This window comes from Ranitomeya variabilis, chromosome 2 (genome assembly GCF_051348905.1).
Source record: "Ranitomeya variabilis isolate aRanVar5 chromosome 2, aRanVar5.hap1, whole genome shotgun sequence".
Classification (NCBI taxonomy): Eukaryota; Metazoa; Chordata; class Amphibia; order Anura; family Dendrobatidae; genus Ranitomeya; species Ranitomeya variabilis.
The window spans coordinates 181,354,164-181,373,168 of NC_135233.1; the positions used below are offsets into that span (position 1 = coordinate 181,354,164).

At 45.6% G+C, this 19,005-nt stretch overlaps 1 protein-coding gene across 1 annotated transcript in view; it reads right to left on the bottom strand.

The window, feature by feature from the left end:
• Positions 1-19,005, bottom strand: part of PGBD5 (piggyBac transposable element derived 5) — a 257,759-nt gene that overhangs the window by 189,610 nt on the left and 49,144 nt on the right. The window contains exon 2 of the mRNA XM_077283257.1: positions 6,452-6,879. Coding sequence (XP_077139372.1) covers positions 6,452-6,879 — 428 coding nt within the window. The remainder of the gene's footprint in view (positions 1-6,451; positions 6,880-19,005) is intronic.

Below are 19,005 nucleotides of genomic sequence, written 5' to 3' on the forward strand. Positions count from 1 at the left end.
CCAAAAGGACACAAAAGCAAAACCTGGGTGTGGTGATACCTTATTAGGGTTCACTGGTTCCGTATTCACGCCAGGAACCTCAGAAAACTTCCCCCACAGATCCCAAAATAAACAAAAGTCCCGGCTTATAATTAAAAGGTGCAACAAGTCCCGAACGACGCTGACCTCATGGGACTCAGTACCGTGGGGCCATTTCAATGTCCACTCTGGCCATAGGGTAGTTCTTTGCATCACCATGTATGCACCCAACGCCGACTTTTTTCCCTGGAATCAGCTTGAGAGGAAAAGTGGCCTTCACAAGGGTCACTAAGCTGCCAGAATCTAGCAGTGCCATTACTGCTTGACCGTTCACCTTCACAGGACACGCTTTAGGCCCCTCATTGGGTGGGGAGTTCACACTGTAGGCCGGATATGCATAATATGAACTATGGCGTCCCATGCTGCAGTTCATCTGCTCGGCGGTCAGGGGACAACGGGTGTCTGAAAACAATTTTCCCATTATTAGGAAGTGGGTGTTCCATACTGTTTGCCTATGCAGTGAATGCAAGAGCTGCCAAAAATGTAGACGTACCCCAATACCATTTTGAAAAGACGTACAAGAGGGCCTCCTGAAAACAAATGGGTAATGGGGTGCATCTAAATTTTTGGCAGCTCTTGCATTCACTGCATAGGCAAACAGTGTGGAACACCCACTTCCTAATAATGGGAAAATTCCTGAAAACACGCTGTGGATTTTGCTGCGGATCTGCAGCGGATTGGCCGCTGTGGATTCGCAGCAGTTTTCCATGAGTTTACAGTACCATGTAAACCTATGGAAAACAAAATCCGCAGTGCACATGCTGTGGAAAAAAATGCGCGGAAATGCAGAGGTTTATTCCGCAGCATGTCATTCCTCAATAGGAATCCGCAGGTGTAAAACCGCAAGTGGAATCCGCACAAAAACCGCGGTGAGTCCGCAGTGCGGATTTACCCAAATCAGTGCGGAATAATCCACACACCATTCCGCAACGTGTGCACATACCCTAAAAATAGGCTTTGTGACTTTGAGTCCCTCCTTCATAAATGAAACAGAAGGAGTCTAATGATGTGTCACACACCACATGGCCAGATAAGGTTGTAAAATGTTAAAATGACATTTGTCTTGGTTGAAAGCAATGCTGAAGTTAAAAATGCATCAAAGACGCTAAATGTGAACATAGCCCAAAGTGTGGAGGAGCATTTATGTTTTTGGTTATTTCTTTTGCCTTATATTCAAGTCATTACTCTGGAAAGGATGTTCCTTAACATATTACCCAGGAAAATCCATTTTGGTTTCGTTTTTGTATGTTTTATTGCGAGTCTGTAAAAGTGGCATAAGACTGACAACGTTGTTCACAGCAGTGACCTGGGAGACAGAAATGCTTCCAGGGGTGTTCCCAGTGCTGTTTCCACGTAATTTGAGCACTTTTCCCATCAATTTCCGCAATTTCTATCCCCTCTAAGACCGCCGTGGGGTCCGCACGTCGAATACACCTGAGAAAAATATAGTGATGTGAGCTACCCCATAGATTAACACAATGTTTTCTAGCATAGCACTCGTCCGTATTCTACGCTAGTGTGACCCTGGCCTTACAGTGAAGATTTTGCTGTTGTTATAACCCACTGGAAGAGGCACTGAAGTGCCAGAACAGCAGATTACCCCCGCCCCCCACATAAGTAACCTAATTTTACAAACTACATGCTCAATGAATTCATCTAAAAAGTGAAGTGATCATATTGACACCATGGGTGTCACAGAATTTTATATGATTGGGCAGCAAAGAAAAAAAATTAATTTTTGCCACAAAAAAAAATTTGTTTTAGCCCCAGATTTTACATTTTCACACAGGGAAATAGATAAAAATGGCACCAAAATTTGTCACACAATTTCTTCTGAACATGGCAGTACCCAATATGTGGATGTACAGTACTGCTTACCCACATTAAGAGATTCGGTAGGGCAGGAGAATAGTTTGCGGACTCAATATACAAAGCCCCTATGTGCCAGAAGAGCAGAAATACCCCTCAAGTGACCCCATTTTGGAGACTACACCCCTCTAGGAATTAATTTACATGTGTAGTGACAATTTTGACTCCATGGTGTTTTCCAGAAACAAGCAGCACTGGATGTTGCGGAGTTAAAATTGCAAATCTGCCATTGTAGTGCCCAGTAAATTTTATTGCCCATACAGTGTGTCCAGCTCGTGCTTCTGGAAACATGTACCCTGTAAATTACACAGAATTGCCAAACATGTGGATGCTAAATGTGGTTTAGGCACATTGTGAAGTACCGAAAGTAAAGGGAATTTTGATTTAGGAGCATAGAATTCAATGGATTTCTATTGAGTGCGAGGAGCCATAGCACTTTCCAGCGCCTTTGTTCAATAATAACTTGGAAGCCCCCTATATTTCCATTAACGGATGGCGAACCTGTGTAAGATCTTGCTTTTTTGTGGATTGAGTTAAAACTTTTATTGAGAACATTTAAAATAATATTTGGATCACATTTATCCTTAGCTCTACGCAGAGCATTTGAATTGGGGTTTCCATATAAATCTCTGAATTAAATGATTCAGATGAAACTCCTGAGGGATCTATTAATTATAATGACTCCATCTGGGCATGAATTCAGCAGTATCCTTTTCCTTTTCACAACCTTTTGAAAGACAGACACCTCTGGATTATAGGCCATACAGAGTCCAAAATGTCTCCATCTGTCTTGGTATAGGGAATGTTCTGCTGGGGGTTCCGTGAACCCCGTAGTTCAAAGATTTTAATGGAAACCCTGGTTTAAGCACTCAGTGTAGCGCGCAGGATAAATGTGTGCTGAACCTTACTGCGATCTTTGGGAGGCAAAATGAACTAATGAACAGTAGGTCAATAATTTATTCTTTTTACTTTTTATGTTGTTCACCATGTGGCATAAGTGATTAGACACCTTTATTCTTCGGTATATTCTGAGAGCTTTAGCGTTTTTATTTTTCCGCTGATGGAGCTGTATAGCAGCTTTTTTTTTGAGAGATTTGGTGACATTTCAAGCTATACTATTTTGACTTACATTTGACTTTTTGATTGCGTGTTATTCCACTTTTTTTCCAGCGGTATGATGAAAAAGCCTAATTTTTTGTCGTGTTTTTATTTATTTTATTTTTTTATGCCATTCACTGAAGGACATAACTAGTTTTATAGGTCAGGTTATTCCGGACTTGGCAATACCAAATATGTGTGCTATATTTGATGACTTCCACTTATACACTTCTTCCCCTGACATCACCCCCACCTTAATACAAAATACCAAAGATTGTTTGTCTGCTGTCTCTACCATCGTGTCATCCCTCCATCTGAAACTCAATTTCTCCAAAACTGAACTTCTTGCTTTTCCGCCCTCTACTAACCTAACCCTACCTGATATTTAAATTATCTTAGAGGGTTCAACGATAACTCCCAAAAAGCATGCCTGCTGTCTCGGGGTTATATTTGATACAAAACTTTCTTTCACTCCCCACATCCGATCACTCACTCGCTCATTTCACCTGCATCTTAAAAACGTCTCCAGAATCTCATCTTTTCTCAGCTTTGAAACTAGCAAAACTCTTAGACTATGTGCCCATGATCCGGAAGTAGCAGCGCTTTAGATGCAGCCCATTTTCGATGCATCCAACATGCTGTAATCTATGAACACTGGTAAATCTGCATGTGTTCACTCAACCATTCTTTACATTCTATTGATTAAATTTCTGTTGCGGAGACCAGCGTCTCAGCAAGAGAAATTAATATGCTGCGATCATGAAAGACGCACCGCATGTCAGTGTCCATGGGTGATCCGCAGGTGCACATGCACGCATAGTGGACATGGGATTTCTAGAAATCCCATCCACTATGCTGTAAACATCTGGCTACTGGGGGTTTTACGCTGAATACACAGCATCAAACCCACAGCAATTCCTGATCATGGGCATGTATTCTTACTTCCACTCATTCATTTTCGTGTGGACTACTGAAGCTCTCTAAAGGTCGGTCTCCATCTAACCAAACTTTCTCTTCTCCAATCCGTCCTGAACGCAGCAGCCATGGTCACATGCTTATCCAGCCATTTCACCAATGCCTCCACCTTATAATAGTCATTACAATGGTTGCCCATTCGCTACAGAGTACAATATAAACTTCTTTCACCACACAGATCTTCACAGTTATGCACCGCCCTATATCTCATCCCTCGTTTCTGTGTATCACCCTTCACATGCTCTTCGCTCTGCAACTGATTTAAGACTAACATCCTCCATAATCCAATCCTCCCATCTATGTCTGCTGCATAGGCAGCATCAATAGTAAAAAGTTGGTCACACTTGTCAAAAGCGGTGACGGACCTGGAAATGCTGCAGGCAGCGTTTCCGGGTCCGTCAGAGAATGACGGCATATCGCTGATTGGTCACACCCAGCCTGCCGCGACCAATCAGCGACGCTGGATTTCCGTGAGAGACAGTCAGACAGACAAACAGACGGAAGTGCCCCTTAGACGATTATATAGATAGATAACTCTAGAACGCCTCATCAGATCCCTCCAATTCAGAAAAAGATTTCTTATGACATATTGTACTTCATGAAAGTGGTAAAAAATGATTACATTGCATTTATTTTTGAAATTATTGGAAATTTGACAAAAATTATGAAAATTTAGAAATCACACTTCCATTTTTAAGCCTTTAAAGACAGGGCCTTCAAAACCTCTCTTCTTTAGTGGGGAGGCAGGATGACAAATACATTTTTACGGACATATGGAGAAGACAAATATGTTTTTTTTTTTCTTCAAAATGAAAGTGGGGGGGGTCGAACCTTTATTTTTTTAACCTTTATTTTTTAGTACTTTTAAAATACGTTTTTAACTAGTTTGTTAGGGGGAGCTAAACCGGCAATTACTTGATTAGCTGCATAATAAACTGCAAGACTACTGAAGTGTCATGCCAATAAACAATCTCCTATGGGTACCAACACGGCAGCAACTGAGCTTCTGGTTCACAGCAGAGGGCAATAGATAAGTAATGAACCTTCCCAATATCTTTTTATTTGCACGCAGCTGTCAGTGATTGACAGTGGTATCTTAAAATCCAGAACCTGCAATGTATGGGGAGGGCTTGACTCCTTAGCCTGCTCTATACAAGCACACCTTGGAATATTACATATATGCATGTCACATGTTGATGGGTTATTTGCACCCATGCATTAGATTCGGGATAAGGGCTCACTCACACAAGAGTATAAATCAGTCGAGTACAATCCAATTTTTTTTTCAGACAGCACTCGGACTAATGTTATTTAATGGGGCGGTGCTGTTGCATGATTTTTTTCACTGACAGTGTCCGTGAAAAGAAATTGTTGCATGTTGCGATTTCACTCTAAAATCGGATGCCACTCACCCATTCTAGTCTATGTGCGTGGAAGACATCAGATGCACTCAGATGTTATCTGAGTAAAGTCCGATTTCCATGGCCTCACACAATGGAGAAGACAGAGGATTAAGATCACACTATGCCGACAGTCGAATCAAACTCTGATTAGTGTATTATTGGAGTGTCATTAGCATAAATCGGCCCAATTCTCTAGAATGAGAGAATCTAAGGCGGTCTGACAGAAGCTTAACTGGTAATTTGATGGGGTGCCAGAAAAGCACCCCCAATGTTTGTGTGAATGGAGTAGTATTGTGCATGCTTGATCATCACTATTCACATGGTCTCAGGACTTAAAGGGACTCTGTCACCTGAATTTGGCGGGCCCTGTTTACGGTCCGATGGGCGGTGTTTTCTGTTCTTTCATGCACCCCTTCCTTTCCCGCTGGCCGCAATATTGTCTTGAATTTGATTAGGTTTCCTCCGTAGTACACGCGTGCGCAATGCAATCTTGCCTTGCGCACGCGCAGTATGCTTTGCCCAACTGCGGGCAAAGCCGAAAAGCATTAGTGGCATGCGCCGGCGCAATATGTCCTGGAAGTACTTCGCTGTGTTCCGGGACATAGTGCGCCGGCGCATGCGCACTAATGTTTTTTGCCTTTGCCCGCAGTTGGGCAAAGCATACTGCGCGTGTGCAAGGCAAGATTGCATTGCGCACGCGTGTACTACGGAGGAAACCTAATCAAATTCAAGACAATATTGCGGCCAGTGGGAAAAGAAGGGGTGCATGAAAGAACAGAAAACACCGCCCATCGGACCGTAAACAGAGCCCGCCAAATTCAGGTGACAGAGTCCCTTTAATTAGGGGCAATCTATCAGCTATCATCATTGCAGAGGAAAAGGTGAAATGTCTATTAGTCCTATTACTTTGTGGAACATTTTCTCGGTTAATATAATGCCATGTGGGCGAGATGATTTACTTGGTTACACAGTTATGGTCTTATTATTTGAAACATTTTATTTTATATCATGTCTCTTGAAAGCTTTACCTGGGTTTGTGAAGGTCTGAAAGATGAATCAAAGCCATTTTGCAAAGAGTTAAGGAAGGGTTGAATCTTGTAGAGTCCATGAGTTGTTTGGCTGGAGCGGAAAGCTACAATATGGAAGAACTTCAAAATTTTCTCAAATCGTGATTGTGTCATAACAAGTGATATTTTCTTGCTGCTATAAAATCCACCACTCCATATACTGAGCACAGATTCACAATGATGGGTACTAGTTGATATCATGTAACCAAGAAATGCTTTCATCTCAGCAAGGGTGACATCCGTCCATGCATGGTCAATCCCAAATCTTTCTTGAAACTTCTTAGCATACATATTGGTCTGTGCCACCATGTTTTTAATAACGTTGTCAGAGACAAACAATTGAAAGAAATCAATTGCACTGGAGTTAGATGGCATAATATGAGTAGGCCCTGCAAACAAAAAGAAACATTTTTTTTACAACTGTGAAACAATTAAGATCAATTTTTATTTTGCCAGCATGACCGTAACATCAAAAATGAGACATACAGATGTAGATGAAGTCACTATATAAAACATGGCCAAATACAGTTTTATACCATATGAAAGCATAAAAGCCGTGCAAGGAATGAAGAAATCAGCTGGCGTCACTTTAAAAAGTATTTGGGTGAGAACTGGGGCATTTCAGGCAACATCTCTCCTCGCGGAGAGTGCCATGTTGGTGTAGAGATTCATAGGCCATTGTAATGCTCCTCTGAGATATTAACCCCTTCTCGACCCATGACGCCTATGTGGCGTCATGGAATGATCGCATCCCTGCAGATCGGGTGAAAGGGTTAATTCCTATTTTACCCGATCTGCAGGGAGAGGGGGAGTTGTACTTCAGCCTAGGGGGGGTGGCTTTGCCCCCACGTGGCTACGATCGCTCTGATTGGCTGTTGAAAGTGCAACAGCCAATCAGAGCAATTTGCAATATTTCACCTATGAAAATGGTGAAATATTGCAATCCAGCCATGGCCGATGCTGCAATAGCATCTGCCATGGCTGGAAATCATGTTCTGGCCCCCCCCCACCGCCCCCGATCTCCTCCCCAGTCCTCCGTTCTGTCCGGTACCCCCCTCCGTCCCCCTGTTCGCTCCCCCGTGCTCCTGTCCGCTCCCCCGTGCTCCTGTCCGCTCCCCCCGTCCTCCGATCCCCCCCCCTGTGCTCCGATCCACCCCCCCACCACCCCCTCATACTTACCGATCCTCCCGAAGTCGGTCCGTCTTCTCCCTGGGCGCCGCCATCTTCCAAGATGGCGGGCGCATGCTCAGTACGCCCGACGAATCTGCCGGCTGGCAGATTCGTTACAAGTACATTTTGATCGCTGTGGTAGGTTCTACCACAGCGATCAAAATAAAAAAATAATAAATAAACCCCCCCCTTTATCACCCCCATAGGTAGGGACAATAATAAAATAAAGAAAATATATTTTTTTCTTTTTCCACTAGGGTTAGGGTTAGAACTAGGGTTAGAACTAGGGGTAGGGTTAGGGGTAGCGTTAGGGTTACGGGTAGGGTTAGGGTTAGGGGTAGGGTTATGGCATGTGCACACAGAGCGGATCGGCCGCGGATCCGCAGCGGATCGGCCGCGGATCCGCAGCGGATCGGCAGCGGATCGGCAGCGGATCCGCAGCGGATCGGCCGCGGATCGGCAGCGGATCGGCCGCGGATCCGCAGCGGATTGGCCGCGGATCCGCAGCGGATTGGCAGCGGATTGGCCGCGGATCCGCAGCGGATTGGCAGCGGATTGGCCGCGGATCCGCAGCGGATCGGCAGCGGATTGGCCGCGGATCCGCAGCGGATCGGCCGCGGATCCGCAGCGGATCGGCAGCGGATCCGCCGCGGATCTGCAGCGGATCGGCAGCGGATCGGCCGCGGATCCGCAGCGGATTGGCCGCATATCCGCAGCGGATTGGCAGCGGATTGGCCGCGGATCCGCAGCGGATTGGCAGCGGATTGGCCGCGGATCCGCAGCGGATTGGCAGCGGATTGGCCGCGGATCCGCAGCGGATTGGCCGCTGCGAATTCGAAGCAGTTTTCCATCAGGTTTACAGTACCATGTACACCTAAGGAAAACCAAATCCGCTGTGCCCATGGTGCGGAAAATTCCGTGCAGAAACGCTGCATTGTATTTTCCGCAGCATGTCAATTCTTTGTGCGGATTCCGCAGCGTTTTACACCTGTTCCTCAATAGGAATCCGCAGGTGAAATCCGCACAAAAAAACACTGGAAATCTGCTGTAAATCCACAGGCAAAACGCAGTGCCTTTTACCTGCAGATTTTTCAAAAATCGTGCGGAAAAATCTCACACGAATCCGCAACGTGGGCACATAGCCTTAGGGTTAGGGTTGGAATTAGAGTTAGGGTTGGAATCAGGGCTAGGGTTTGAAATAGGGTTAAGATTAGGCTTGTGGTTAGGGTTACGGATAGGGTTAGGGGTGTGTTGGGGTTACAGTTGTGGTTAGGGTTGGGATTAGGGTTACGGTTGGGATTAGGGTTAGGATTAGGGTTGGAATTAGGGTTACGGTTGTGTTGCGGTTAGGGTTGTGGTTAGGGGTGTGTTGGGGTTAGGGTTGTGATTAGGGTTATGGCTACAGTTGGGATTAGGATTAGGGGTGTGTTGGGGTTAGTGTTTAAGTTAGAATTGAGGGGTTTCCACTGTTTAGGCACATCAGGGGTCTCCAAACGCAACATGGCGCCACCATTGATTCCAGCCAATCTTGCGTTCAAAAAGTCAAATGGTGCTCCCGCCCTTCCAAGCCCCGACGTGCGCCCAAACAGTGGTTTACCCCCACATTTGGGGTACCAGCGTATTCAGGACAAACTGGGCAACAACTGTTGGGGTCCAATTTCTCCTGTTACCCTTCCAAAAATAAAAAATTACTTGCTAAAACATAATTTTTGAGGAAAGAACAATTATTTTTTATTTTCACGGCTCTGCGTTATAAACTTCTGTGAAGCACTTGGGGGTTGAAAGTGCTCACCACACATCTAGATAAGTTCCTTCGGGGGTCTAGTTTCCAAAATGGGGTCACTTGTGGGGTGTTTCTACTGTTTAGGCACATCAGGGGCTCTGCAAATGCAATGTGACGCCCGCAGACCATTCCATCAAAGTCTGCATTTCAAATGTCACTACTTCCCTTCCGAGCCCTGACGTGTGCCCAAACAGTGGTTTACCCCCACATATGGGGTATCAGCGTACTCACAACAAACTGGGCAACAAATATTGGGGTCAAAATTCTCCTGTTATCCTTGTGAAAATAAAAAATTGCTTGCTAAAACATCTTTTTTAAGGAAAGAAAAATAATTTTTTATTTTCACGGCTCTGCGTTGTAAACTTCTGTGAAGCACTTGGGGGTTGAACGTGCTCACCACACATCTAGATAAGTTCCTTGGGGGGTCTAGTTTCCAAAATGGGGTCACTTGTGGGGGGTTTCTACTGTTTAGGCATATCAGGGGCTCTGCAATCGTAACATGATGCCCGCAGACCATTCCATCAAAGTCTGCATTCCAAAACGTCACTACTTCCCTTCCGAGCCCCGGCATGTGCCCAAACAGTGGTTTACCCCCACATATGGGGTATCAGCGTACTCAGGAGAAACTGGACAACAACTTTTGGGGTCCAATTTCTCCTGTTACTCTTGCAAAAATAAAAAAATTCTGGGCTAAAAAAATATTTTTGAGGAAAGGAAACACATTTTTTATTTTCACGGCTCTGCGTTATAAACTTCTGTGAAGCACTTGGGGGTTCAAAGTGCTCACTACACATCTAGATAAGTTCCCTTGGGGGTCTAGTTTCCAAAATGGAGTCAATTGTGGGGAGTTCCTACTGTTTAGGCACATCAGGGGCTCTGCAAACGCAACCTGACGCCCGCAGAGCATTCCATCAAAGTCTGCATTTCAAAACGTCACTACTTCCCTTCCGAACCCCGACGTGTGCCAAAACAGTGGTTTACCCCCACATATGGGGTATCAGCGTACTCAGGAGAAACTGGACAACAACTTTTGGGGTCCAATTTCTCCTGTTACCCTTGGAAAAATAAAAAATTGTGGGCTAAAAATCATTTTCAAGAAAAGAAAAATTATTTTTTATTTTCATGGCTCTGCGTTATAAACTTCTGTGAAGCACTTGGGGGTTCAAAGTGCTCACCACACATCTAGATTAGTTCCTTGGGAGGTCTAGTTTCCAAAATGGGGTCACTTGTGCGGGAGCTCCAATGTTTAGGCACACAGGGGCTCTCCAAACGCGACATGGTGTCTGCTAATGATTGGAGCTAATTTTCCATTCAAAAAGCCAAATGGCGTGCCTTCCCTTCCGAGCCCTGCCGTGCGCCCAAACAGTGGTTTACCCCCACATATGGGGTATCATCGTACTCAGGACAAACTGCACAACAACATTTGGGGTCCAATTTCTCCTATTACCCTTGGGAAAATAAAAAATTCTGGGCTAAAAATCATTTTTCAGGAAAGAAAAATTATTTTTTTATTTTCACGGCTCTGCGTTATAAACTTCTGTGAAGCACCTTGGTGTTATAAGTGCTCACTATGCATCTAGATAAGTTCCTTGGGGGGTCTAGTTTCCAAAATGGGGTCACTTGTAGGGGAGCTCCAATGTTTAGGCACACAGGGGCTCTCCAAACGCGACATGGTGTCCGCTAACGATTGGAGCTAATTTTCCATTCAAAAAGTCAAATGGCACGCCTCCCCTTCCGAGCCTTGCCGTGCACCCAAACAGTGGTTTACCCCCACATATGAGGTATCGGCATACTCAGGAGAAATTGCCCAACAAATTTTAGGATCCATTTTATCCTGTTGCCCATGTGAAAATGAAAGAATTGAGGCTAAAAGAAATTTTGTGTGAAAAAAAAGTACTTTTTCATTTTTGCGGATCAATTTGTGAAGCACCTGGGGGTTTAAAGTGCTCACTATGCCTCTAGATGAGTTCCTTGGGGGGTCTAGTTTCCAAAATGGGGTCACTTGTGGAGGAGCTCCAATGTTTAGGCACACAGGGGCTTTCCAAACGCTACATGGTGTCCGCTAACGATGGAGATAATTTTTCATTCAAAAAGTCAAATGGCGCTCCTTCCCTTCCGAGCCTTACCATGTGCCCAAACAGTGGTTTACCCCCACATGTGAGGTATTGGTGTACTCAGGAGAAATTGCCCAGCAAAATTTAGGATCCATTTTATCCTGTTGCCTATGTGAAAATGAAAAAATTGAGGCTAAAATAATTTTTTTGTGAAAAAAAAGTACTGTTTCATTTTTACGGATCAATTTGTGAAGCACCTGGGGGTTTAAAGTGCTCACTATGCTTCTAGATAAGTTCCTTGGGGGGTCTAGTTTCCAAAATGGGGTCACTTGTGGGGGAGCTCCAATGTTTAGGCACACGGGGGCTCTCCAAACGCGACATGGTGTCCGCTAAAGATTGGAGCCAATTTTTCATTCAAAAAGTCAAATGGCGCTCCTTCCCTTCCGAGCCCTGCCGTGCGCCCAAACAGTGGTTTACCCCCACATATGAGGTATCAGCGTACTCAGGACAAATTGTACAACAACGTTCGTGGTCCAGTTTCTCCTTTTACCCTTGGGAAAATAAAAAATTGTTGCTAAAAGATCATTTTTGTGACTAAAAAGTTAAATGTTCATTTTTTACTTCCATGTTGCTTCTGCTGCTGTGAAACACCTGAAGGGTTAATAAACTTCTTGAATGTGGTTTTGAGCACCTTGAGGGGTGCAGTTTTTAGAATGGTGTCACTTTTGGGTATTTTCAGCCATATAGAACCCTCAAACTGACTTCAAATGCGAGGTGGTCCCTAAAAAAAATGGTTTTGTAAATTTTGTTGTAAAAATGAGAAATCACTGGTCAAATTTTAACCCTTATAACTTCCTAGCAAAAAAAAATTTGTTTCCAAAATTGTGCTGATGTAAAGTAGACATGTGGGAAATGTTATTTATTAACTATTTTGTGTCACATAACTCTCTGGTTTAACAGAATAAAAATTCAAAATGTGAAAATTGCGAAATTTTCAAAATTTTTGGCAAATTTCCGTTTTTTTCACAAATAAACTCAGAAATTATCGACCTAAATTTACCACTAACATGAAGCCCAATATGTCACGAAAAAAACAATCTCAGAATCGCTAGGATCCGTTGAAGCGTTCCTGAGTTATTACCTCATAAAGGGACACTGGTCAGAATTGCAAAAAACGGCAAGGTCATGAAGGGGTTAAATATCCAAATAGTCTCTGCAGACAGGACGAGGATTTGAAATCTAATGTCACCAATTTGATGTAGCAACCATATAATATGCTGGGGTTACATGCTCCGAGTGCATTAGATTCGCAGATAGTATCATGCTGTGGTTAGATACAGGGATCAGCGGAATATATCACAGAGGATGGGATTAGATACATTTGACCCCATTCTGTCCACTTCTATGGGAGCCGTGGTGTAACGTATAACACCACTCTATCCACTTCTATGGGAGCAATGGTGTAATGTGCACCCAGCCCTGTCTCTTATGTGGGAGCAGTGGTGTAAAATATGACATCATTCCTTCCAAGTCTATGACAGTAATAGTGTAATGTGTGACCCAGCTCCATCCGTTTCTATGGGAGCAGTAGTGTAATGTGTGACGCCACTTTGTCCAATTCTTTGAGAGCACTTGTGTAGTATATGACCCACGCTCCATCCACTTCCATGGGAGCAGTACTGTAACATGCATTACAACACATTGGGATTAGACACAGAGTGTATCACGGGTGGGGAGTAGATACACGTCTCTGGATTGTATCACAGATGATGGCTGTGATGGCAGGATTTATTCTTAATTATGCCAGACCTATATTTAGCAGGAACATGAGTTATTATTCATAGGAGTCTGAAAGTTGACTCTCGTTGTAGGTTGAATTGATGTTTGTAAATTGCTGAATGGCCTCCGTTTACCTATTATATCAGTGCAACACCCCAGGTAACCGGTTGTTGCAGTGATGTTACCTTCCTTTTGGGGAGGGTGATGTCACGCTTGGAGGCAAGGGAGATTCTCTCTATCAGGTAAGGCACTCGCATTCAACACATCTGAATCTAGGCCAGGAGGGGGAGCTCAGGACCCGGATTCAGGGGAGCTTCCTTAGACTTTATCTATCCTGGTCTGGAGGAGGAGTCAGTTCAGTTGTAGAGAGTAGCAAAGGAGAAGGACGTCTGGAGCAGACGGAGGGGCCGAGCAGCCACGAGGGAGCTGCAACCCCTGGAAAGAGTGATAAATTGAAGGAGTTGAATTGTGGAGGAGCTTAGAGGGAAGAAGCACAGAGGAGGAAGAGGCTCAGCAGGGGAACAGCGGAAGAACACCCTGGGAGCTAGCGCGCAAAAGCCGGGTACCGGGAGCCTGAGGTCGTGATGTTCTCCAGGACACGTGACAGAACCGGAGGGCATAGGACTGTATGTCAATTTCCTGCACCAAGTCTGAGGTGAAGCAGTAACTTGAGAGCCTGGGTCATGGTAGAGATCCTATAAACAGGCTACCACTGCCTATCGTACAGACATCTGTCCAGGGCCGGACTGGCCATAGGGCACTTCTGGCAAATGCCAGAAGGGCCGGTGCCAGTGGTGGGCCGCTCAATCCGCCGCCCCCGCCGTCGCATTCAACTATACCGGCGTATAGACGCCGGTACAGTTGAATGCAATGATGGAGGAGAGAGCGTCTACAGACGCTCCTCTCCCATCATTCCCCGCTCTGCCTCTGACACTGCGGGTGCGCGATGATGTCATATCATCGCGCACCTGCTGTGTCCCGGGCAGACTGCAGCTGCTGAGACAGGAGCAGGAACCAGGAAGCAACGCTGGGCACGAGGAGAGGTGAGGAGAGTTTTTTTTTTTTCTGGACTGTGGGGCCATTCTCGGAGGAGGTGAGGGGAGGAAGAGAAGAGATGTGGGCTGTATATAGTTCTCTGTGGGCTGTGCTCTGTGCTGTATACTGCTGTGGGCTGTATATAGTTCTCTGTGGGCTGTGCTCTGTGCTGTATACTGCTGTGGGCTGTATATAGTTCTCTGTGGGCTGTGCTCTGTGCTGTATACTGCTGTGGGCTGTATATAGTTCTCTGTGGGCTGTGCTCTGTGCTGTATATAGTTCTCTGTGGGCTGTATATAGTTCTCTGTGGGCTGTGCTCTGTGCTGTATACTACTGTGGGCTGTATATAGTTCTCTGTGGGCTGTGCTCTGTGCTGTATACTACTGTGGGCTGTATATAGTTCTCTGTGGGCTGTGCTCTGTGCTGTATACTACTGTGGGCTGTATATAGTTCTCTGTGGGCTGTGCTCTGTGCTGTATACTGCTGTGGGCTGTATATAGTTCTCTGGGCTGTGCTCTGTGCTGTATACTACTGTGGGCTGTATATAGTTCTCTGTGGGCTGTGCTCTGTGCTGTATACTACTGTGGGCTGTATATAGTTCTCTGTGGGCTGTGCTCTGTGCTGTATACCACTGTGTGCTCTGTGCTATATATAGTACTCTGTGGGCTGTGCTCTGTGCTGTATACTACTGTGGGCTGTATATAGTTCTCTGTGGGCTGTGCTCTGTGCTGTATACCACTGTGTGCTCTGTGCTATATATAGTACTCTGTGGGCTGTGCTCTGTGCTGTATACTACTGTGGGCTGTATATAGTTCTCTGTGGGCTGTGCTCTGTGCTGTATACTGCTGTGGGCTGTATATAGTTCTCTGGCTGTGCTCTGTGCTGTATACTACTGTGGGCTGTATATAGTTCTCTGTGGGCTGTGCTCTGTGCTGTATACTACTGTGGGCTGTATATAGCTCTCTGTGGGCTGTGCTCTGTGCTGTATACTACTGTGTGCTCTGTGCTATATATAGTACTCTGTGGGCTGTGCTCTGTGCTGTATACTACTGTGGGCTGTATATAGTTCTCTGTGGGCTGTGCTCTGTGCTGTATACCACTGTGGGCTGTATATAGTTCTCTGTGGGCTGTGCTCTGTGCTGTATACCACTGTGGGCTGTATATAGTTCTCTGTGGGCTGTGCTCTGTGCTGTATACTGCTGTGGGCTGTATATAGTTCTCTGTGGGCTGTGCTCTGTGCTGTATACTACTGTGTGCTCTGTGCTATATATAGTTCTCTGTGGGCTGTGCTCTGTGCTGTATACTACTGTGGGCTGTATATAGTTATCTGTGGGCTGTGCTCTGTGCTGTATGCTACTGTGGGCTGTATATAGTTCTCTGTGGGCTGTGCTCTGTGCTGTATATAGTTCTCTGTGGGCTGTGCTCTGTGCTGTATACTACTGTGGGCTGTATATAGTTCTCTGTGGGCTGTGCTCTGTGCTGTATACTGCTGTGGGCTGTATATAGTTCTCTGTGGGCTGTGCTCTGTGCTGTATACTACTGTGGGCTGTATATAGTTCTCTGTGGGCTGTGCTCTGTGCTGTATACCACTGTGTGCTCTGTGCTATATATAGTACTCTGTGGGCTGTGCTCTGTGCTGTATACTACTGTGGGCTGTATATAGTTCTCTGTGGGCTGTGTTCTGTGCTGTATGCTACTGTGGGCTGTATATAGTTCTCTGTGGGCTGTGCTCTGTGCTGTATATAGTTCTCTGTGGGCTGTGCTCTGTGCTGTATACTACTGTGGGCTGTATATAGTTCTCTGTGGGCTGTGCTCTGTGCTGTATACTACTGTGTGCTGTATATAGTTCTCTGTGGGCTGTGCTGTATATAGTACTCTGTGGGCTGTGCTGTATATAGTACTCTGTGGGCTGTGCTGTATATAGTACTCTGTGGGCTGTGCTGTATATAGTACTCTGTGGGCTGTGCTGTATATAGTACTCTGTGGGCTGTGCTGTGTATAGTACTCTGTGGGCTGTGCTGTGTATAGTACTCTGTGGGCTGTGCTGTATATAGTACTCTCTGGGCTGTGCTGTATATAGTACTCTCTGGGCTGTGCTGTATATAGTACTCTGTGGGCTGTGCTGTATATAGTACTCTGTGGGCTGTGCTGTATATAGTACTCTCTGGGCTGTGCTGTATATAGTACTCTCTGGGCTGTGCTTTATATAGTACTCTGGGCTGTGCTGTATATAGTACTCTGGGCTGTGCTTTATATAGTTCTCTGTGGGCTGTGCTGTATATAGTTCTCTGTGGGCTGTGCTGTATATAGTTCTCTGTGGGCTGTGCTGTATATATTACTTTGTGGGCTGTGCTGTATATATTACTCTGTGGGCTGTGCTGTATACTACTGTGTGGACTGTGCTGTATACTTCTACGTGGGCTGTGCTGTATACTACTGTGTGGTCTGTGCTGTATACTACTGTGTGGTCTGTGCTGAATACTGCTGTGTGGGCTGTGTTATCTACTATGCGAGCTGTGCTATAGTATGCAGGCTGTGCTGTATACTATGCGGTTTGTGCTATATAATATGCGGGCTTTGCTATATACTATGGGGAGTATATTATATTCTATGGGGGAGGCCATGTTATGTACTATGTGGCTGTGTTATATACTATTGTGGGGGTATATTATATTCTATGGGGGAGGCTGCGTTATATACTATGGGGGGCTGCATTATATTCTATGGGGGGCTACATTATATATTATGGGGAGGTGGGCTGTATTATATTCTATGGGGGTTACATACTCTGGGGTGGCTGCATTATACTCTGTGGGGTGGCTGCATTATACTCTGTGGGGTGGCTGCATTATACTCTGGGGTGGCTGCATTATACTCTGGGGTGGCTGCATTATACTCTGGGGTGGCTGCATTATACTATATGTGGGCTGCATTATACTGTATCGAGGACTATGGGGAATACGTTAGACTATATGAAGAACTATGGGGTGCATTATACTATGGGAAGTGAATTGTACTACATGGATGACTGTGGCGGTGCATTATACTATATGGAGCACTATGAGGATTGTATTATGCTATATGGAGGACTATGAGGATTGTATTATGCTATATGGAGGACTATGAGGAGTGTATTATACTATGTGGAGGACTGAGCAGTGTATTTTAATATATGGAGGACTATAGGGAGTGTATTATACTATATGGAGGACTATGGAGCACATTATAATATATGGAGGACTATGGGGTGTATTTTACTAAACAAGTAAAATGCTGCATATTCGGATTGTTTTTGCTGGAACAAAAAGCCTTGTTGTCAGCAGCACATTGCCAGTGTAAACTGTAGATGTGCTGCTGAAAACATGATACTGTATGGTGATCTATTAGTGATCGTTCTGTCTCATCATTATTCCTCAGCTGGTGGAAAGAGGCCGGGAAACAAGCGTTGAACAACTTCAGTATTGTCGATCAAACTCGTTTAGCGGCCTGAACTCAGCGCACGTAAATACAACAGAAAGGCTTCTGTGTGATGTGCAATATGTTAGCATTTGGGGACCCATTTTAAACTTTGCCTAGGGCCCCACTTTGCCTAAAACCGGCCCTGCCTACAAGTGTACAAAGATATTATACAGTCACCATGTGACAAGTGGGCCTGTGTAACTTCAAATGCCAGGGCTGAATTTTAGTCCCAGTCCGGCCCTGCATCTGTCTTAGGACAGGAGAGAGGGGACTTTGCAACTAAGCTTCAAGCGGCAGGGACCTCGCCATCTTAGCGCAAGTAGGAAAGGCTTACGGACCTCACCTGGGAGAGGGATCTCCTATTGCCTCCAAGCCGGCGGGACCACAGCTACCCTGCACTTGGTACCCTGGACTGAGTACCTCTACCATCAGTAAACCAGGTAAAGACTGCAAACCTGTGTCCTCGTTCTTTACTATATCATCCACCAAACCATCTGTGACTTACACCTGGGAAGCCCTGGGACCCCCGCTTCACCTGTGGGAAGCATCACCATCTTGCTGCATACCATCACCCCAGAGGACCCCTTTAAGCAGCGTCAGTCCCTACTGACTGAGAACCACAGGTGGCGTCACGAACAATAGACTTTATTCACAATATCCCTTAATGACTTTTTCCCTTTAATTGGTCACTCAGCGCCATGGACCGGGTCGCAGCCACAGTGACATTCCCTTTAAGACCAGACCCGGTACCGAGTACTCCGCTGCCCTGGCAGGCGTTCCATTTTGGCGTCACGAACAGGATGGACTGACCCAGCGAGCTGGGTCATATGCGCCTTAGAGACTGTGATTTGCTGAGAGACTGTGCACTATAAATTGCGCCAAAACCACCGCCATTATAGCACCATGTGGCGTGCAGGAGGAAATGGGCGTGTTGTTGTGAGTGGCACCTGGAGGAATGGCACGAAAAAGATGGCCGCCCCTCATCAGTACTACTATATCAGAGAAATATGCCCATCAACTAGAGAGGTCCGCCTCCTGATCTGGGATGGCGGAGAGAAGAAAAGGAACCGCCCACGAAGACAGGCGTGGTACAGCAAATCCGTGGTAAACAACACCGAGGAGGCAGAACCGATAATCAACATGGCGGAGGCAGGTGAGCGGACCCTGGAGCATGGGATGGAGCAAGAGGACTCTCCCAGCTGGGACCTGCAAGAACTGCACCAATGATGAACCCG